Source organism: Alosa sapidissima, chromosome 16 (genome assembly GCF_018492685.1).
Source record: "Alosa sapidissima isolate fAloSap1 chromosome 16, fAloSap1.pri, whole genome shotgun sequence".
NCBI lineage: Eukaryota > Metazoa > Chordata > Actinopteri > Clupeiformes > Clupeidae > Alosa > Alosa sapidissima.
This window is the reverse complement of record NC_055972.1, coordinates 15,031,299-15,054,824: the sequence shown is the minus strand read 5'-3', so window position 1 is coordinate 15,054,824 and position 23,526 is coordinate 15,031,299. Positions and strand designations below refer to the sequence as shown.

Here is a 23,526-nt window from a genome sequence, read left to right as displayed (position 1 = left end):
ATTCGGCACGACACCTCTGTTAGTAGGGGGGATTATCAACAAAAAAGGGTTTAATCGTTACGCGGTGGATAGAAGCACCAAAATTGGTACAGACACTCTTTATGATGTATCTCATCATTTGAGAAGGGGTGCCCAAAATTTCTGGTTCATTTAGGTCATTTTTTAAAGGGAAATCCAAGATGGCCGCCTAAGCAGTTGAAGGATAAAAAAACATTACATAGTTGGGCATCATGGTTTATTCTGCTACTTTATTATTTTACATTTGATATATATATAGAGATGGTTAACAAATAATATGTGCAAGATAACCCATGAAAATAATCTTACATGCCTTTTATACAGCTTTAAAGGGGGAAAACAGGCTTAAAATGGTCAGAATGGCATGACTCCCCAAATGAATCCTCATCTGAGAAGTTAATTATTTATGTATGCATAACATAAATTTGTATCGCTTAAATGTCCACATGAGCAGAGATCAAGCCCTAAATAGGGACACAACTCATTGACCACATGTTATGCCAGTGTTAGCGTTAACATTAGCCAATGTAGAACCACTAGCTGGGTTCCAATTATCAAGCTAAATCTAGGCAAACAAAGGCATCCCTAGGCTAATTGTGTCCCCATGATCACCTGGGGTGCATATTTGTGAATTACAAAAATGGTTCAGTGGAGTGATCCAGACTGTTATGGAGAGAGGTTTGTGATGCTTGGTGGGTTACACATAGAGATGGCTCTATAGAACACAATTGGATAACTTGTAGATGGAAGTAGTTGAACAACTGCACTATGTGATAATGGGGTGGCTACCTCTGGAACAGCAGACTCCTTCTAAAGGGTGGGCTGCATGGAAACCATTTCCAGAAGTAAAGGATGCCTTCATTGCTATGACAGCAAATCCTTTTCAACTGCTTAGCCAGGAATTAAACATGTTTGCATTGCTGGAGAAGTACACTTGTGTTCTTTACGATAAGAAAACGGATCTTGAAAAAGTCATCTCATCTCAGGAAGGGACTTGTTTTCTCAAATATGTCTCTCAATGGAAAATATCCCTCCCACACAGGCTGCACTAATACATCATTCAAATAGAGCAGTGTAGCATTTGGTCCAAAGGTCTGCAGGCTACCCAGTCAGTGCCTTCTCCTGAAAAATATGGATGGACCAAATTAGATGATTTTGGACACCTTTATCAACACTTTTACCAGAGGCAGCCAAAGTATGTAGAGAACCTCTTAAATGTGACAGCAAAGGTGAGCCTCTCTGCTCTCGAACGTGCCGATGCCAGGATGCTGGGTTGCCTTGCACAGTATTATGCCAATGTGCCAGAGCATGCATAGATGCAATATGCAGTATGTAGACTAGGACTAATGTAATCTAGTGTAGTGTTTTACTGTGTCTTAAAGGAATTATCCGGAGTAAAATGCACTTTAGATCAATTTACGGATGATTGGGAGTACATACGTTGAGTTGACATCAGAATCATGTCATTCGGATGTGTTTTGAGAAAGTTCGTTCTAGACTCTCTATCCGACCACATAAAGACCTCGGGATACTTCGGTTTGGCTTTAAGGACCCTCTACTCACTACCACGTAAATGTAATGTTGTTTGGAACTGTAGAAGAGGTATAAAAATAGCGGCGAAATGACATGCCCGGGTCACTTCCAGGCTAACGAGTTTTGACGGTAAAATCGAACTTTCTCAAAACACATCCAAATGACATGATTTTGATGTCAACTCAACGTATGTACTCCCAATCATCCGTAAATTGATCTAGTGCATTTTACTCCAGATAATTCCTTTAAGAAGTTGCAGGGGACATGTGTGCTTTATTGTATGTTTTTTATGAGGTCTGCCTGAGGTGCTTGAGTGTCTGTATTTATAGTATCCTTGACAAAATGTCATGCTTCTATCCACCGCGTTTTTTCACATAATCTCCCCTACTATAGGGACCTATGGATGTCATCATTATTGCATGTGTGACTCAGTTAAGTGAATTGACATTATTTAAATATGGCACATACCTATGTTGCCTCTATATTTTATGCAACGGATGTCTATACATATGTTTTATATGGAAAAAAAAGTGTATGTTTCAAACTCCAAACTAGCTGTCTACACTAGTTAACTAGAATGTCACTAGAGTCAGAGGATGTCAGTAGTGTGCCCATTTCAATGCGAGAGGCACAGCCTGCACTGCATTGGTTGCTCTACTCTTAATTAGAAGCCACAGTTTGTACGTGTGATTACCTTAGGTTGGTCACAAACCTCAGTTTTCCACATAAACACAATGCTAGTGCAATGGAAACCACACGTTAGCCTACTTTCATGCAAACACACACAGAGAAACATATCAACCAAAAATGGCACACGATTCCACATAATTACAGTACACCCACACTTACACAGTTACACTGCCCTACACACACAGTTTCACACACAACCAAAGTTCTCTGGTTCATGCTTTACATGCACATAACCACTACTAACTATTGTATACACAAACACAATTAAGTGCAGACATACATTTAGCTTTACAAAAATACTTTTTTGATCCCGTGAGGGAAATTTGGTCTCTGCATTTAACCCAATCGGTGAATTAGTGAAACACAAACAGCACACAGTGAACACACAGTGAGGTGAAGCACACACTAATCCCGGCGCAGTGAGCTGCCTGCTTCAACGGCGGCGCTCGGGGAGCAGTGAGGGGTTAGGTGCCTTGCTCAAGGGCACTTCAGCCAAGGCACACTGGTCGGGGCTCGAACCGACAACCCTCCGGTTACAAGTCCAGAGTGCTAACCAGTGGGACACTGAATGTCCCATATTAAAGTAGTTGGATAGTCATTAGAGTACTGTGTTCATCATCACATTTACACATCCGAGTCAGATGGACCCTCTTTTTTCTTACACAATCTTATTCTCTCTTACTCACACTGTCTGATTCTCTCCTTTACTCTCTATCACTATATTCTCTCTCTCATTCTCTCCTTCACTCTGTATTCCCTCTCTCTCTCTCTCTCTCAGGCTGGGATGGGGCAGATGGATTGGGTGTTTGCACTGTATGCCTCCATGGAAACAAACAAAACAACAAGCTGATGTTATTGGTAACCGGGGGGTGGGGTTTGGGACACCTAATGTTTCAGCGCAGAATTCACAGGTACGTGCCGATGAGCAACCGCCTGACACTTACAGACAACACAACAACCACCAGGCTTCCCATCTCATCTGGGTGCAGTGTGCAGTCATTAAATTCTATGCAGCCAAACCAAACAATGTGAAGCATAGCGACAGCGTGCAAGTCTTCCATCATGCAAGGAAATAATCTCCCCTCCCACGCCAACCCCTCCCCCACCCCACACAAATACGCTCTGAACAGCCTCTGGAGATTACCTGAAGCCAGCCATGCCTGAGAGTCCTCCCCACAGATGACTCTTCAGGTGACCCCCCCCCCCCCCCCTCTCTGTATTCCTCTACCATTCTTTGTCTTTCCATCTTACCCTCTCCACCTCTCTCTCTCCCTTTGTCATTCTTTCTCTGTCTCTTCTCCCTGATGCCAGCCTGCACAGCTGTCTGAGTGACAGTAATGATGGCACAACAGGCAGAGCTGTGGAGAGGGGCGCCAGCCAGGGGTGCCAGTGTCTGAGGGGAGCGCTGAGGGAAGAGGTGGTCGGGGGGGGGGGGCACCTTCAGCTTCGCCAGCTCTTCCTGTGTGGTGGGCTTGACTGCTATTGTTCGCCGCTTGCATTGTGCAAGCAAGGCTGACAGTAACAGGCATCTGACCTAGAGAAACATAACCACGTATGTCACTAACTACCTGTACACACACGCCTTACACACACACACACACACACTCACCTGTGCTTGTGAGCCTGCTTCATGTACCCTCAAGATACGCTCAATTTGACCTGAACACGATGTTTCACGAGGCGAGATAGCTTTTGCTATTTCTGTGCTTTTTTTCCTTTCATTCTCTCTTTTTTTTCCAGGTCTCCACATTCCATCTCTTTATGGGGGAGTGTTTCCCACTGCCCACACACACACACACACACACACACGTGCACTTTCGCAAACCAGTGGCAGCCACAACCACCCACACATGTGCTCAATCTTTCGGCCTCCCTCACACACACACTTCCCCCTCTCACATACTGTACACTCTCTCTCTCTCTCACACACACACACACACACTTCTTCTCTCTTCCTACACATGCACACAGACGATGATGTGGATCGACATGTTGCGTGTAGTGAGTTTTGTTGTTACTCTGCTGAGTAACGTGACATTTACATCCAGCCCCTCTACCCCCTACAAACACCCACCCACACGAACGTCTTCTCTCACACGCACGTCTTCTCTCTCTCACACACACACACACACATACAGAATTTTTATGAATATTGGAGAGATTTTCAGTAGTTCCAAAGCAAAGCAAAGAGCATGATGGTGGGGGGGGTATGTATTGCTTTCCAAAAGGGCACTATGATTAACCTGTTTTAAGTCTGTGAAGTGGTCCAAAAGTAAACTGAATAATCTGTAAATATTCAATAAGGTATGGCCATATTTTTCCTCACAATCGTTTTTTGCTACAGCGTTTTGTCTGTTTGTTATGTCTTCAATGTGTCGACCTGCTGGAAGCCCAAAGAAGAAAAAAAAAGCATTTAAATTGAAAACAGTTTGCTGCATCTGACCATCATTTAGTCCTGACCAATTTACCCCCTTGAGCATACTCCATTACACAAACCCCAGCCTGTTCCAAACTAAAGGTTTGACGCACCAGTGAAAATGCAGCAATACATTTAAAAAAAAAAAAAAAAAAATGGTTCAAATGTTCAGTGTAAATCCACTCTGAGAATAGCATGGCGTCAGATGTACAGCAGTAGTTTAGCAGGCCGTTCACTTTCTATGCATCTGAATCATGACCACGGCTCATTTTACTCAGTAGCTTCAATCTGTTTCTCTCCTCAAAGGCAGCGTTTGACACCCTGACTGGTGTGCCTGCCGTTGGTCAAAGCCAGTGGATGCATGTGACAGGAGAAGCAAGCCCAGAGCCCCCTGCCACAGAGTGGAGGAGGGAAGAGGAGAGGAGAGGAGGAGAGGAGAAGAGAGGAGAGGAGAGGAAGGGAGAAAAGAGGAGAAAAGAGAAGAGAGGAGAGGAAAGGGGAGGAGAAAAGAGGAGAAGAGAGGAGAGGAGAGGAAAAACGAGGAGAAAAGAAAAGAAAGGACAGAAGAAGAGAGGAGAGGAGAGGAGAGGAAGGGAGAAAAGAGGAGAAAAGAGAAGAGAGGAGAGGAAAGGGGAGGAGAAAAGAGGAGAAGAGAGGAGAGGAGAGGAAAAACGAGGAGAAAAGAAAAGAAAGGACAGAAGAAGAGAGGAGAGGTGTGGAGAGAAAGGGAGAGAAGAGGAGAAAAGAGGAGAAGAGAGGAGAGGGGAGCAGTGAAGGAGCGAGGTGGCCATGTCTCAGGCTGTTAGCGTCATCCTCACTGCGGCTATCCAACACGTGAGGGCCCTGGACAATAATATCACTGAGGCAGAACACGCTGTGGTGGAGTCTGCATCTCTAGATCTCTCTCTGGGTCTCTGCCTCTGTCTGTCTCCATGTTTCTCTTTCACTCTCTCTGTGCGTATTTGTGTGTGTGTGTGTGTGTGTGTGTGTGTTTGTGTGTGTATGTGTGTGTGTACTTGTGTGTGTGTGAGTGTGTGTGTGTGTGCTTGTGTGTGTGAGTGTGTGTGCCCGCATGCTTGTCTCTGTGTGTGTGTGTGTGACTGACAGGATGGGAAGTGACATTTCCCCGCTCTAGTTGGTGACAAGTTGGTGAAGAAGACCAGAATGACAGATTTCACCCTGCGGCACACACACACACACACACACACACACACACACACACACACACACACACACACACACAAGCAAGTGCTTGTAAGCAAACACATGCACATACACATAGTTTAACATGCATTATAATGCATTAGCTGCATTCATACATAATCAAAACTACTACTCACCAACACATACTTTATCACTCTCTCTCACACATTCACCAACACCCACACACCCACCCACACACACACCCACCCACACACACAGCACAGGACAGTACTGCATTTGGGCAAGCACCACAGCCTGCCCTGGCAACTCCATAGAGTGTCTGGAACACCAGGCCCCAGGAGACAGCTCCTCCTCCCGGCCGGCCTAGAGCTGTGTGGCCCGACATTCACGCCCTCGGCAGGCTCCAGGTATTTCTGGCCAACGCTGGCCTAGCGGACCCGGCCATGGACGCCCACACTGCCCATACAGTGCCCCCCGCCTGCGCAGGGGGAACGATTGTTGTCATCACCCCAGCGTGATGTAATAATACAATGAGGCCAAAGTTGACAACAGCAGAGTTGTCCTCCAGGTGTCAGCGCCTCTGTGTGTGTGTGTGTGTGTGTGTCAGGCAGCATTTGCCCGAGCAAGCATGCGTGTCATCCCTATGTGCGTCCGTGTGTGTGAGCATTCTATCCACACAGACACAGACACACGCACAAACATTCACACATACACCTGAGGGAGCTTCTGGTCATCCTCACTGACTTTTTTGCCCCTCAGGAGATTTTATTTTGGGAAACTTTTCAGGGCCTGCAAAACCACCCATGACCACACATGATAGATAGATAGAGAGAGAGAGAGAGAGAGAGAGAGAGATAGACAGAGACAGAGAGAGAGAGAGACAGAGAGAGAGAGAGAGAGAGATGCCCAGAGCACTGGACATCACTCCCGTCAGGATGAATAACAGTAATGCATATAACGTGTGCATTCCACAGAGCGGGAGAAGCCAACAAAACAACCGCAACAACAAACAGACACAAGGTAACTCTGGCACACAATGAAAACAAGCTCAGAGGCATGCGCCTATGCTCTCTCTCTCTCTCTCCCAACTCACTCCATCCACCTCTCTTTCTCTCTCCCTCCCTCTCTCCCATCCACCTCTCTCTCTCTCTCTCTCTTCCTCCCTCTCTGTCTCCCCCCATTTCTCAGTCTCTCTGTTTTGTCTATGTGGTGGTGGGCGAGCTCTGGACTCCCGAGTGGAAGGGGGGGGGGGGCGTGGGGGCGAGAGGAAATGAAAGAGCAGAGCCATCAAAACAGCCGGGCCCAGAGCCGCCCGGTCCAGATGAGCCACGACCTCACAGTCACCCCCGCCCCCCCCAATAGGCCAGGCCTCCTGCCGCTCACCTGGGGGCACATGTTCAACTCAACACAAACTTTACATCCATTCGTGTCTCTCACACACACACACACACACACACACTCTCTCTCCTCGCCTAACTCCTAGGCTCTCTCTCTCTCTCTCATACATGGTGTGGGTGGGGGGTATAATATTAAACCATAAAGCTGTGTGTGTGTGTGTTTACCCATAAAGTCAATCGAGCACGTTTGTCATCTCATCTTGCTCTCTCGCTCTCTCTCTCTCTCTCTCTCTGAGTGAATGAGAGCTCTAAGTGGAGGATTGGAGTCTTCTTCTCTCTTCTCCACATACTTACATCCTGTAAGAGCTGCCGCTCACTCCTCGCTCGTTCACGCAGCCCTCTCGAGCGCATCCTCCAAGCAGTGCGCTGTAAAGCCTCTGTGAAAATCTTGCTTTAAAGGAACAGGAGGCAATGAGAAATCCAGCTTAGTTACGCAGAGGCAGGGGATAAAACAAGACTCTCTCTCTCTCTCTCTCTCTCTCTCTCTCTCTCTCTCTCTCTCTCTCTCTCTCTCTCTCTCTCTGTCTCTCTGTCTCTCTGTCTCTCTGTCTCTGTCTCGATTTGCTCCTTTTCATACATCTGACCCTTCACATTGTCTTATGAGACAGCTCTGGGAAAACAGCTTGGTCAGCTAAAGACAACATGCTCAAGAACGCTGCCTAGTCCTCTGATCAGCAACACACACACACACACACACACACACACACACACACACACACACACACACACACACACACACACACACACACACACACACACACACACACGCACACACGCACACACGCACACACGCACACACGCACACACGCACACACGCACACTCTCTCTCTCTCCTTGCCAAACTCCCAGGCTCTGCCTTTGATGTGCTGTGGCAGAGGAGCAGGGGGTCTGGGGAAGGGCTCTTCTGGCTCTGACAGGCTCATATGTTCCAGTCAGGGCCGAGCCATGCAGCCTTCCACTGGGCCAGGATGAGGAGTGCTGGGCTGGGCAGGGATGGGCCAGGTGGGGGTGGGGGTGGTATAATGTGGACAACTTCCACTCAGCCCAGGAGCAGAGCACCATGGCAGAGGTGAGTATTGCAGGCCAATACACACAAGAAATCACTTGCCTCTTCAATACCTCAATTAACATGAAAATACACACACACACACACGCACACACACGCACACCTGTTGTATGACATAGAGGTGTTGCAATTTGCAATCACTGACCTAGTGACTTAAGTATGTCATCATCATACATTACATACAGGAAGAGATTATAGTTAAGACAGACAACTGCCATGAAAATGTCTCAGATTGGAGAATTGTGTGTGTGTGTGTCTGTATGTGTGTAAGTGTGAGTGAGTGTGGGTGTGTGTAACAAAACAGAGTTTACCCAGCCATCACACAATCTTGTTACCCGTGTTCACGGCATTGTATAAATAACTCAAGTAGATCTAAGGGACTGAGTAAACAACAGCTGGCTATTTAAATACTGATCAGAGCTGGGCTTACCCACACGCGTGGCAGATGTGACTGAGAGCCTCTTATGACTTATCTACATCAAAACACTTTCCGTGATTTACTAGATACACTTTGCAGATGTGCTGGGCAAACTCACGTTGGTTAACACGCACTAATAAGGACAAAAATGTACAGAGCATGACTCTGATTAACTGAGGGGGGGGGGGGCAAGAAAGAGAACTCCATAACAGTTTCATTCATCGTGATGATATTATTATCATGTGTCTATGTGTGTATGGTGGTGGTGGATGGGTGTTGTTGCACAAAAAGCATATCGTAGCTATATCATATAATTTCATTCAGAGAGAGAAACTTTGTGAGTTGGGGATCAGAGATATAGATAAATGTACCACACACACACACACACACACACACACACACACACACACCTGACTCTCCATAGCATACAACAGCTTTCCCCAAGTACAGTCATCTCTCTAGCTAGCATAACATTTCATAACATAATATTTCTGTTTTTCCATGAATGCCTTTGATGGCCCTCTCCGCCAGCCTCTTTATCCTTCTTTTGAGTTTATTCTTCAATCCTCACCACCACACATATTCTCCTCTCCAAAAGACCTTCTTCTGAATATACCAATATCTCTTTATAAGTTATTAAAACCTTTGGGGCTAACCCCTTTCACTTCTGCTGCAGCAGGGTGTGCGCAATAGAGTAGGCCTAGGCTAGACGGACATGATACATTCCGAGGAGTTGCAGCTTTATTCAGTTACCCACAGTTGAAACTAAACATAAGTTTCCCTCACAAACGCGGTCACTAGGCCTGTAACTTTTCCCCAGCTTAGCTGTTCATCTGCATTGAGCGTTTTCACTCTATAGATATGAAAACGATACACTGTCGCTGGCCACTCACTCACAATTCACTGACGTCAGGTTCACCTCAAGGTGTCACAAATAGGGCTAGGCAGGCTACTGCTATTTTGTTGACTGCTGTACCATTGAGGATTATTATGCGTTCTGCCCATCATTGGTGATAGGTAAAATTACTGCAATTAAATTATGCTTATTAAATGCTGTCCCCAATTCAAACTATTTTCAAGAGTAATATTATCGGTCATCATATCGGTATCGGCCACAACAAACCAATAAATATTGGTTATTGTTATGGGCCCTAAAATTCCATATCGGTGCATATCTAGTTTCTACTCTTTGCCAAAGAAACTACATGGATAGCAACAAAATGTTAGCAAATGTCTAAAAGTGAGCCATTACAGTGGACAAGAAGACTGGCTGTTATAGGTTCTATCCTCAGGTATGATAAAGAATGGGCCTTTTGAAGTCTAGGAGAGAGTGAAGACTGTGCAGGAATAAACAAGTGTGTTGCTTTTTGCATTGTCTGCCTCTCCTTCTAACCACAAATGTCTGCTCATCTCCACAGGGACAGAGAGAGTCTGCTTCTTTGAGTCAGGAAATGGCACCATTCACAAAGGTCACATGTGAAATGACTCATAAGCAGCAAACTGAAAAAATAAGCCAGAGTAGGTAAAAAAAAGGCAAGGACACCTGTGTGTATGTGTGTGTATGTGTGTGTGTGTATATGTCTGTGTGTGTGTGTGTGTGTGTGTGTGTCTGCATGTGTCTGCGTGTGTGTATGTGTGCATGTGTGCATGTGTGCGTGTGTTTGTCTGCGTGTATGTGCCTGTGTGTGTATGTCTGTTTGTGTGTCGGTGTTTGTGTGTGTGTTTGTTTGTGTGTGTGTGCACATGTCTGCATGTGTGTGTGTGTGTGTGTGTAATTGCACATATATGTATGCTCTCCTCTGATTTCTGTCACAGTGACCTTGGTGACTCCCAAAGGAAGCTAATGAGTAACCTAAATTGCTGGTGCCAGATCCTCCAGGTCGCTGTTTTGCTTCAGCAGGTCAGAGGTGAAATGTTCACAACAGGCACGCCACCACAGCCAAACCCAGCACCATGCTGATACCACAGCACAGAATCACAAGCTCTTGACAATAATTAACATCCGCTGCACATCAGCATTTGTAATTAGGTGACTCGAGCTGTGTTAGGAGATGACCAAGCTTCTCGCACAACCTGACTGTAGGTAACTATCGGAACGTCGCATATTACCAACCGTCACGTATGTCCAACCTCTTCAGTGTATGTGTCACTTAATATTAATTTCTATACAAACCAAGACGGCGGATTCCTAAAGAAACGCAAGCACCCACACAATAAGTTTATCTAAATTAGCCACGTACCAAAAATTACATTTTACCTTGACTCGAAGAGCTGTAAACAGTGTTGTAAGGCTGCGTGTACAAATCCGCTTGGAGCGCCAGTGTAATTTTGATTTGCCGACGAGAATTCTCGGGCTAACCGTTCATGTACCTGAGAAAGGTTGGGAATAAGCACCCACCAGCCCAGCACTAAACTCAGAGTGTGGTAAACAAAATCGGATATTTCAGGCAGTAAAAGCCCCAGTAAGAACCAAACTAGATTTTGTTCAAATCTACACACCTATGGCTACTGAAAAATGTAAGGTTCATTTAGAAAATGTTATTCTATTTTAAGTATTGAAAAACATCATTGTTTTAAGAATTTTCGAACTAAATGGTTGGTAATTAGCACGTTTCCGATAATGGGGTGTTAGCACTAGAATACATTCTAATACCTATACATACTACTCCGAAGGAGATAATGGAGAGTAGCGAGAAGCAGAGAGAGAGAGAGAGAGAGAGAGGGGGGGGGGGGGGGGGGGAGAGAGAAATAGAGAGCGCATATTTTAAAGAGTACTCAGTAATAAAGGAAAGCAATAATAATCTAAATTAAAATAATTACAGCATTTCATGATGGAGGACATAATTAAGCGGAAACAAGCCATTAAGTATTTTTCTTTCTAAATATAACATCCAATCCAAGGATCGAAAGACAAGGCATTAAGCTTGTTAGTAAATAGCACTTTGATAGACAATGAATGCAACATGCAATCAACAGCACACAAATAACACAACCTGCCTCACACACAGACCCACACAGACCCAGACCCAAACACAAACACAAACACAAACACAAACACAAACACAAACACAAACACACACACACACACACACGTAGAGGAGAGCAGACCGAGGGAACCCAGTGGCATGGCCAAGGTGTCAGGCAACATTTGCCTCGGTTGTAGGGATCTGGGCTCCTTCCCTGGGCATCTTTTCTGTTTTTTTTAACGACGAGATCAAGAGGATGTTTGGCAAGGAGCACAGCCTCCTAAAACACCAGAACCCCACTTGGAATGGCGCACACAAATCCAGCCATGGAAAAAACAATAACAAACCCAGCCCCTGTGCGCCCAGCACAGGAATTTGGGCTCCTTTGTGAAAACAGTACATCCGACACATTGGGCTTTTTTTTTTCTTTTTACAAAGCACAACACATCTATGGGAAACTCCCGACAGAGAGTCTCTACTTTTTCGAGTGTAAACTGGTCAAACTGAGGTGTTTAGACTGTAACCAGTACCAATGACATTTTCTGACACCACAGCAAAAGAAAGAATGGCAAGAAACACAATACTGTCACTTACTGTTACAACAAAGACTGTAATTATTATCAAATAATTACAATGCAACACAGTTGCAATGCTAATCACACACAACTCTAAGTCTCGGAAAACAAAGTTGCGCAACATATATAGCAATGCATGTACCTATCTATGTATGCATGTATGCATGTATGGTATGTATGTATGTATGTATGTATGTATGTATGTTAGTACACTGACATAATGTACAAAGTATTTTTGTCTCCTGATGCCTTGTGGGTACTGCAGTGTTTGTATTGTCTGTATTGATGAGTATTTTTCAGCAGTTGTCATTGCAAGAACAGGGGCCCAAAGCACAGTGCAGCAGAGTCAATGAAAATACAGTAGAAAGACAATGGCAGAATAGTGGCAGCTTGTATTATTACCATAAACAAAATTAGACAAACAAAATTATATGGCAGTAATGGGAGTCTAAGCCCTGAATTTAAGCAGAGAAAATCATTCATGTGTCTCATGAACAGCCTTTAGAATACTTACCTCAGAAATAACTATTCTTATCTCAGAATGGTAACCGGATATATAATCTTATACCCACTGTGTGGTTAGGTATTTGTCCACCTAACGCTGTAAAAATGTCAGTGAAATCTTTTTCTTGTTTTTACTGTAAAGAGGGCTTCAGTTAGGTCGTTAATGATGTTTTATAAACAAAGTTCGGGTGGAGCCTTCGGGATGATTGACAGCAATTAACTCACCCACTGCCGCCGCAGGGTAGGCCTATTTAAGCCGACCTCCTTTTCCATACGTCACACGCTCCGACGTTCGCGAAATCATTCAGTCTGCGTATCGTTCGCATTGACAAGACAGCTCTCATGGAACTGGAAATCCACCCAGCGCCAGCAAGGTGTTGACCCTACCCACTGGACAGTGGCTCGCATCCGCAGCACTCTCCATTCCCGCGGCATCGCGTTCCGTATGTCGGATAGGAAGTTCCATCTCCTCCGCCTTCTAACGCAGTCGGATAACCCGGTCTTTTCGCCCTCCCGCTCCCTCACTTTGTTTTCCTCCCCAGACCAGGAAGCAAGCTGCTCCTTCTGGCATCCCGACGCGGTTCCTTCCGCCGGCCTTTCATCTCGCATCTCCTAAACTGCGCTCAGCAACCCCATCTCTCGAAGACGTCGTATCTCTAGATGCCCAGTGTCTGGCCGATATCAAACTCTGGAGGATGTTTTAGACGAATGGAATGGTCTGTGCACGTTCTACGACGACTGCCAATCATCTCCAGAAGAGCTCCAGTTGTACACCGACGCAGCCCCCTCAACAGGCTTCGGAGGCTTTTTCAAAGGGCGCTGGTTTGCATCCCCGTGGCCACTAGAGTTCAGAGAGCTAACAACTGGAAACGAATCGTCAGCCGTGTTCGAACTCTACCCCGTAGCCATCATGGCAGTTTCTTCCATTAGAGTCTACCTAGCTGGCATTCATTTTTTCTACAAACGCCCCCACGGCTCCGAATGCCCCTTCTCCGACACCAGGATAGGCTTGTTAATTAAAGGTATCCGTAGGCAACATCCAGTCCCCCAAGACTCCCGCCTTCCCATTACCTCAAGCATTCTCGCCACCCGCCTCGCTGCCCTTCGCAAAGGGTCATGTCACCGCATTCCGATTCCACCATCTCCGTTATGTTTCTACTGGCCTTTTTGGGCTGCTGAGATGTAGCGAGTTTACATGCCCTTCGTCTCTCTTCATTCCCGATGTCCACCCGTGCATCGCAGATCTAGAGCAGCTAGACCAAGACACCATTCGATTTACCATCAAACAGAGTAAAACCGATCAGTCCCGAAAAGGACACTCCATATCCATTTAACTCCGCCTCAGATCTTCAGCCTTTCCAATACCTATCTCACTACATCTCATATCGGTCAGCTCAAGCTTCGTCCACTAGCCCGCCCTTCGTGTCAGACGAAGGGCTACCCATCACTCGCCACAGATTCCAGACACTCTTAAAAACCATTCTAGTCAAATCTGGTTTTCCCGCGGATCGCTACTCCGCACACTCCTTCAGGATAGGAGCTGCCACAACAGCTGCACTCAACGGCTTATCGGAGCAACAAATTAAAATACTGGGCCGTTGGTCCTCGGATGCCTACCAGTCTTACATCCGCTCCAATCTAGCGGATTTACGACTCGCTCAGCAAGCACTTATGTAGTTGGTAGCGGCCTTTCTCTGTGATCTTTTGGGGTGCAAGCGGTCATCGCTCTATCGCGATGTCCGCTCCAGGCACTCCAGGACCACGGACAGCTACCTTGCCAAACACGCACTTCTCCCATACATTCTAGTCTAGCTGAAGCAATCATATAGAAGGGCGAACTAGTGAAATGATGTTTTATAAACAAAGTTCGGGTGGAGCCTTCGGGATGATTGACAGCAATTAACTCACCCACTGCCGCCGCAGGGTAGGCCTATTTAAGCCGACCTCCTTTTCCATACGTCACACGCTCCGACGTTCGCGAAATCATCCCCCCTCCTCCCCCTACTCCTCCATTTCACCAATTGCCCTGTTACTCATCCTCCTTACACAGGGGGGTGCAAGCGGTCATCGCTCTATCGCGATGTCCGCTCCAGGCACTCCAGGACCACGGACAGCTACCTTGCCAAACACGCACTTCTCCCATACATTCTAGTCTAGCTGAAGCAATCATATAGAAGGGCGAACTAGTGAACCATGGATTGGGGCAATTGAGGCATTTACATCAGCCTACCTGGTTCGGTACAGTTTTTGGGCGGTCGCTCCGTCGCCTCTGTCGTTTCTGGTATGTACGTGTAGGTGTCTTCATAGTACTGCAGTAGCCGACGGCTATCCCACCCTGCAATAGCCTTTGGTCCATTGCTGGGTGTGCGATAACCTACAAAGACACAAGAGAGACACACAAATGTCAATCAAAGGGACAGGAGATGATGAAAAAGCCAAAGGCTGCTTTAAGTGACAACTCGACACCAGATAGTGCTCTTAACAGAGGCACTGGGGTTAAAGGTTTTGATGTTACATTCAACAGCCACATGTAATACTGAGCCATTAAAACCCCTCTGATAATAAAACCTATTGAGGGATCTGGGTATGGCATGTCATACTAACGAAAACAAACCCAGTCATGTTATCCTGGTAGAATATCCCTCATATCTAAATAGTTATTTTATAAGATGAAGAATACTAGTGCTTTTACAGAACTATGTAGTTTGTTACCTGTTTAGTAATAATACTGTTTAATAATGGTTTGCTGAATGATCAATGGTCAAAGAAAGCAAGGTCATAGTACACCATTAATATTCTCTGACTCTCTGGAATCTTTACAGATTCGACTTGAAATCTTTCAGTGAGATATTTCAAAAGTAACATTTAACTGAAAATGCTAATCAGCTGCCAGCCACTGCACGCCTCTCCAAAGCTCAAAAACGTAGCACCACTATTTGACCAAACATTTGCCTCGGTCCCCCGATTAGATAACACTCTTCACGCTCACATTTAACATGGAGTGAAGCACTGCGTCAGGTCCTCTCATATACGGCTCACAAGGACACCGGCAGCCCAAAATGTTTTAAACAGTGTTAAAACCTCACACATTCACACACGGACACGCACGCACACACACACACACACACACACACACACACACTTCCAATTCCTGTAACCGCAGTGACAGGCGCTGTGTCGTTCTTGCCTGGGAATATTCATGAGGGCCGTCTGTTGAGCGGCACTGGGGAATTGGACATGCGGTGCAGTGTGCGGCGCAAACGTGGCATGGGCATGAGTGGCCCGGGCGGTGCCATGATGGCCGTGACCGCCGCGCAGCGTGGACCCCAGCCTCTCCGCTGCGTCTCACAAGTGGCTGATTATTCTGGCAGCACTGCCATCTGGGTCACTGTGTCCTCGAGCGCCTCTCCATAGCCCAGCCCAGCATGCGCGGGCGCGCACACACACACACGCACACACACACACGCGCACGCACACACACACACGCGCGCACGCACGCACGCACGCACGCACGCACGCACGCACGCACGCACACACACACACTCCCTTGTCAGCTCATCCCCTCTCTCCTCATCAGACAGTCACTATGCAAAGGCCTTCTTCTCTGCTACACCCCCCAACCCTATCCACCTCCACCTTCATCCCCACCCCCACCCCAGTTCCAATGCACTAAAAATAGCACTTCTATTTTTGTCTGGCGTGGAAAGGAGAAGACACAATTACCATCCCCCTTGCTGGAGATAAAGAAAAACATATTTATGACGTGCACCGAGGGATGACGACATCAAGACTGAGTCCTCCCCCCCCCCCTTCTCTTGTCCTTGGTATGACTTCCAGAGCTCATCTTGCTAGGAGGAGGAGAGGACAGGCAAGATCAAATTCATTTTAAATCGATTTATCTGCAATACACCAGGACAATCAAGTTGTGAGTGAATGCCCCATTACACATACAAATAGGAAATATCCATTTAAAATGTCCTTTACTCCATTTCCCTCAGATAACTTTTGTCCCAAAGGAATTTATTGTAGTGGCATTTTCCAAACTTACCAATTACAAAGAATTGGTTGTGGATGTATTGCCAACAAAGCAATGGAATTCTCAAGCGATTTATTTTGGCTCAGCTCTAGAGAACACACCTATGGAACACACACAGGCCGACACACACGCGGCAACACATACACGCTGACACATACAGACTGACACACACACACACACACACACACACACAGCAACACACACAGGCTGACACACACACACAGAGCGACACACACACGCCGACACACACAGACCGACACACACACACACACACACATGTCGACACACACAGACCGACACACACAGACCGACACACACAGGATTTGGTGATTGTTGCCTCTCCTGTTCTCAACCGTGCTGCTCTCCAGTGACACTGAACCAAAGCAGCAGTCGCAAAAACAAGTCTGCGGTCATCCAGGTTTGTGACGGGCCTCTTCCCAGACTGAAGATATTATTGTTTAAAAGCCCTCATGGTGCCTCGGTGTGGCAGATAATACTGGGACTCTGTTAATTCTGACTAATTCTCTGACTCCAGCTTCTTATAGTTGAATACAGTATCTTCTGCTTTACTTAGTATTTTATGATTAGAAACCAAATATTACTGGCATATGGACAAAGCAAAACATTTAAGGACACCACCTTGAGCTTTGAGAAACACTAATCGGCATCTTTTCACCACTGAAATTGTATATACCAGACAACTAATCAATTATGAAAATACTGGTTAGTCGCAGCCCTGGTGTGAATGTGTCTGTGTCCCATACAATCTTTGTGTATGTGTTCATGTGTATGTTTCAGTTGGGTGCTGTCAGACCCAGAAGGGTTGAGGTGCAGATAGAACAGTACAGTACAGTGACGAGTCAAATCCCCTCTCTCCTCTCCCAGAGTCTGTCTTGCTCCTCCTCTCCCCCCCCCCCTGCTCCCTTCTTCTCCTCCATGGCGAGAGTGACGGAGACTGCCCCTGCTTCTAGACATGTGTCCAATTAGGCATGCAGTGCTGCCCCAGCGTGCTCCAGCATGTTGAGATGAGAAAGATAGAAGTGAGAAGAGAGAAGAGAGAAGAGAGAGAGAGAGCACAAGCGCATCCTTTCCTGTGAATGCTTCTCTCTCCATCCCATCATCTCTCTCTTGGTCTCTCTCTCTCTCTCCTCACTGTGCATGCACTCTTGCCTAGGGATGACAAATCTACTGCAGACATCTTGTGAGCTTCTGACGTTATGTTGTAACAGCATTACCTGCTCAATGAGGCGAGGATGCTCAGTACACACAGTGTGTGTGTGTGTGTGTGTGTGTGTGTGTGTGTGTGTGTTGGGGGGGGGGGGGGGTTACTATGGAGATATGACATAACAGCTCAGATGACCAATGATGCAAGACCCTGTTAAACAAAGACTGAGGCAGACAGACATCCCTGCAAAGGATGGGTGTTGAGACGTCATTGCACATTGCAAAATGATATACAGAGATTTAAATACTGGAGAGAGGGAAACTAACTAGGTATCTAATGGGTTCCTTCTTGAACATCAGCGTCTGTTGCACCAGCCTCATCCCCAAGCATGATAAAATGAAACTGACCATAGATATTCCAAAGGGATTTGCCTTACCATGGTCAAACATGGTGCACTGGTGCATGGTGCCAATCTGAACTACCTTGAGTTCTATGGCAGACCTGGCTCTTCTTCTCATTGAACTAGCTCGCAGGGAGCCAACCCCAAACCCTAACTCAGTGCACAGAGAGGGGAAGAATGGCAGGGTGGCAAAAGACCCAGTTACCCAAAACAAAACACAAAAGGCTGTATGCTTAGTGATGCATATCAACAAGACAGCTTGCAGTGATTAAATAAATGACAACACAACAATAAAGATGGAATACCAAAGTTGAGAAAAAATAGATTTGGCAAAGAACCTGCTCTACTTTCTAGCACTCTCTCTTCCCTTCTCGGTCTTTCAGTCAGTGTGTGTGTACTAACTATAAATCAGAAATATGGCGAATGCAGATACGAAGCATGCCGAAAATAAACATAACCTTGATGCCAAAATATATATTTATTTATCCATTCAGAGGAGTATTATGCAACTTCTCCATACATATTGTGCTCTACATCAAAACAGATCTAGTCAGAGAGATAGTAAAGGGGGATGAGCATGTCTGGAATACTTAGTTTCTGAAGCTTTAAGGAAACATGCACATGGGCTTATAACATGTTAATAAAACATCAGTAACAGTATTAGAAAATGTAGTGTGATTGAATTGCATGTGAGAGCACTTTCTGAAAAGCGAGAAGGCTAAAAATACTGTCATCCCGTTCTTTAAGTTCTTTACATTATATGATGGCTCCACAGCAGTGGAAAGGCATCCATACAGTGCACTGCACGTGAAGAAAAGAAGGCCTTGTCTCAACACACTCAGTCTCCCAACATGGCTCTCAACTAATGATGCGTGCCTGTGTATAAGTAGTAGCAGTGGCCCACTGGCCCAACCCACGAACATATATGCAAGGATGTCCCAGTTAGCAGGTGGGAGAACTGACAATGAGGGGAATCACCACCAGTTCCACACAGTGGCGAGACCCTCCAACCTCACTCCCATACTGTCAGAGGCGCGTTAAATTTAGCCCTCCACATCCATTCCGCGCTGCCAAGCGTTAATCACCTAGTTCATCTTCATTAGCAAGTTGAGTGCTGCCCTGGATGGGAAAGGGACCAGGCCCGGGGGGTGGGGAGGGGTGGGGGGGTGCGGGGACCCTGAATGCTGGTCCCCCCCCCCCCCCCCCCCGCCCCGCCCATGGAAAACTGAAATCAGGTGTGTACACATTCTCTCCCAATGTATGATGTCAGCAGCTAAGGCTACTTCATCTCTCTCTAAAATCAATAAAATCAATCTGCCTTAAAACCAGCTGAAAAAAAGCTGTTACGCTTGACCAAAATTAGAATGAATGCCCCCTGAATGGACATTGTGACTGCTTCCAAGGGGTTACTGACCTCACTCTCCAGCCTCTAGCTCTTACTGTACCTTTGTCTGTACACACAAAGATCAATAGAGTCTATTTTTAAAGTGCATGAGTGGAGTATCAGTGATTGGCCATTTATGAATGTGACGGGCGTCTTAATAACCTCATTAGCGCCTGGTGGCAGCGCGCCTCCTGCTGTGAGTGTGAGCTGTCAACTTTGACGACAGAAAGGCATGCCCATCTACAGAGCCATCAAAAAGCCATGCCAGGGCTTTGAGGCCAGGAGGGTTATCCCAGCAGGAGTGATGAACCTCTGGGTAATGTGTTAGAAGTGTCCCTCCAAACCCCGCTCTTAAGTCTTCCATCATGCGAGACAAGAGAAGATTCAGGGTTGGTCCAAAAGAGACTCATCCAGATCCAGACATAACTACACTACCGGTCAAAAGTTTGGGGCCACTTAGAAGTTTCCATTCCACTCCCTTATAGATCCTTTTGCAATTATGTAAGCACATAATGTAATCTATAAACTGCTGCCCTGATTAAAAAAAAAACAATGCAAATGATCTTAGCTGGTATTCTGTCTATAATGGAGTGGAATGGAAATTTCTGTGACCCCAAACTTTTGACCAGTAGTGTATTTGCTGACGTTTAGCGCATTGGTTATAGCAAACAAGACGAGTTGAATCATTGTTAGATGGTGGGTCACTCCATTTAAGGAGTTAAAGTGCTCTGGTCTCATACGGCACACACTATGATTTCAGTTATTTTGGCAAATACAGTAATCAAATTAGCTATGCCAAAATAATCAAAATGATGTCAGCTTTTTAAGCAAGGGAACAAATACCAGAGAAAGGCATGATGTTAGAGTGTTTGCTTGGCCGCAGTTTGGCTGGACTTGAGTGCAAGTGCACAGACAATATCAGGCTTCGAGACCTGCGACAAAAACATTGGTTTCTCTTTCCATCACAAATTATCTCAAAACAAACACTGTGTCAAAATTCTACATTTCTGTGCAGGTTGCTTGAAGACTTGGCATGATGTTAAAAACCATAACTTAAAGATGCTTGTGTAACACCAAATGAATTCAAGTTCACACCACATTTGGGAGTGCACTGAAACAGAGATGAAAACCCAGCACAGCGCACTGACAAGCTTGCGATTCTGCTCAAAGCAAACCATGCTAATTAAACAACCGCAAGGAAGACAACCAAAATTGTATGGCCTGGGTAATGGACTGTCGTCCCACATTTGCCACTAAGGGCTAGGCGAACAGTTTTTTCTTCTGTTGCTAATTTGCCAGGCTGAACCCTCATGACCTTTTTGAATTAACAGAAGAAAAGGGGGAAAAAAAGAAAAAAAGCTACAGGCTTCATGAAGAGAACGGGAGCTTCCATCCCCCGCAGAGGGACTACGTTTCAGCACAGCACAGTGCAGCCCTCATTCTCAGGTTTAGTTATAAAACCCTACCCCTGCCTCAAATGAGTTTTGACTGTGGCTTTATGTAATCAGACAGTCTATCAAAGAACTGCTTACATAAATGCAGCGGCAGTCAGAAGATTAGAGGTTTAAAGCTCATTATTCGCCCGTCGCAGATTTTAATATCTCAAGTATATTTGTCTAGCTGAATGCGGCCATATAACAGCAAATATCCTGGACCTACAACGACAGGTTGGAAGAACCTCCTCTTATTAATGCTCTTATCAATGCCTCTAAGGCAACAGGTGTCTGCAGTCCAAGTGGTCAGTCTTTGGTCAGTATCAGTGGGTAGGATCTGGGGTGGGATCCATGTATCCATGTATCCATGCTCTGAATCCTCCGCGTCTCGGCTTCCCGTTCCAGGCATCTGTCTGGTTCGCGTCCAGACCTCGACCTCGCCGTCTCCTCCAGCAGAGTGGGGTCAGAAAGGGGTTGCGTTTGATTTACCGCACGAGGGCAAACCTTCATCCCTGCTCCGAGAGCATTTGAAGGGGATTTATCCGACTTCATAAAGCCAAAGCAATCACGCGTCGCTTGTGGGCTCGACTCCTCTCAACACATACACCACCCCCTTTCTGTGTGTGTGTGTGTGTGTGTGTGTGTGTGTGTGTGTGTGTGTGTGTGTGTGTGTGTGTGTGTGTGTGTGTGTTTGTGTGTTTGTGTGTCTGTGTGTGTGTGAGGGGTACTGGTGGGGGGCATGTAAGATGGTGGCATGTCATAAATCACACACACATAATGAGGACATTTAGGGTGGGCTATATATGGAGGAGAGGAAAGGTATGTAGGGCGGCCTCTTCTCCTCTGAATTAATGACCACCCTCTCTCTCTTTCCTTATCTTTCTCTCTCTATCGCTCCATTCCTTTCTTTCTCCAACATCATGGAGGCCACGATGGATCATATGTGTGCAGAAAAAGCAGGCTGAATCCTTCCTGGAAGAAGGAGGAACCTGGAAGAAAGATAAGAAAGCCCCTCTCTCTCACCACCATATCCTATGCCTGTGGGATCGAACTGTGCCCCCCTCACATCTAGTTGTTTCTGACTGCAGTGCCTTGTGGGTACCAGAATAGGCCTCGGCTTCACAAAAGGCTTCGTGATTAATTAGGTCTCTATTTAGGGGGAACTGGGCCAAAAATACTCCAAGGTGTAATTATTGAGGTAGGCATATATTCCTGCACTGATCATATATTGACCAACTGACCTCTGGTTACATTTATCCATCAAATCTCGTTATTCCTGGGGAATGTCCAACATAAAGCAAAGATGCATGAGAACACACACACACACAGAGAGAGAGAGAGAGAGAGAGAGAGAGAGAGAGAGAGAGAGAGAGAGAGAGAGAGAGAGAGAGAGGAATTGCCCTAAATAAATAATCTGAAAAGCTCCCCCTTTGCAATATGAATGAGGACATTAAAGAGTAACAGTTAAACAAAGAACACTGCCCCCCCCCCCTAATTAGCTTTTTGCTTAATATTTACATATTTACAAAACATAATCACCACAGCCAGTACTGCCGAAGTTTAAAGTCAGGGTTCACATCCTTTGTGATGCATCACCACTCATTGGGCACTTCAAGCTACTGGTACCCAAAACCTCCCAACGGACCTGCTCCACCCCTTCTGCTTCTCTCACACACACACACACACACACACACCACTAACAACTAGCATGTATAGTGCTTTATCAATATTTCCAAAATGCTTTGAAGTGATGGGGGAACCTCACTAACCACCACTAATGTGTAGCACCCACCTGGCTGATGCACGGCAGCCATTATGCACCAGAATGCTCACCACACACCAGCTTGAGGTGCAGAGTGAGGGAATTGCACATACACACACACACACAGACACACACACACACACACACACAAAGAAGCTGAGGGCAGGGAAATTCTACTCTTCGCTGTACACTGGGATCCATGTGTTTGAAAGGCATCATGATCAGACAAACCGATTGGTCAAACAGGACAGACAAAGAGGGTAATTTTCACCTTTTAGATAAAAAAAGATAAGCTGGTCTCATTCAAGGGTGGTGATGCTTAAGATCTGCTGTTATATCATAACTCACAACTCAAGAGGGGCCAACTACAGGATCCATGTCATTTTGGACTGAGAAATGCTCATGCTTTTTGGGCAGCTGATAAAGGAAAGTAGAAGGCCCAAGTATGAACTTATCTGATACATTTCTCCAGCATTAGCCCATATTTAACTGTCATTTTAGAACTCACATCCTTTTTCATTCCCATCATTTTTATGTCATGACCACAGTATAACTGAAGGCCATGACCAATTATGATAGGATAAAAGTGATTTAATTGA

At 45.9% G+C, this 23,526-nt stretch overlaps 1 protein-coding gene across 1 annotated transcript in view; it reads right to left on the bottom strand.

Moving 5' to 3' along the window:
• The window catches only part of slc24a3 (solute carrier family 24 member 3), a 71,325-nt gene that overhangs the window by 43,658 nt on the left and 4,141 nt on the right, over positions 1 to 23,526 (bottom strand). Inside the window, exon 2 of the mRNA XM_042064862.1 lies at positions 14,978 to 15,121. Coding sequence (XP_041920796.1) covers positions 14,978 to 15,121 — 144 coding nt within the window. The remainder of the gene's footprint in view (positions 1 to 14,977; positions 15,122 to 23,526) is intronic.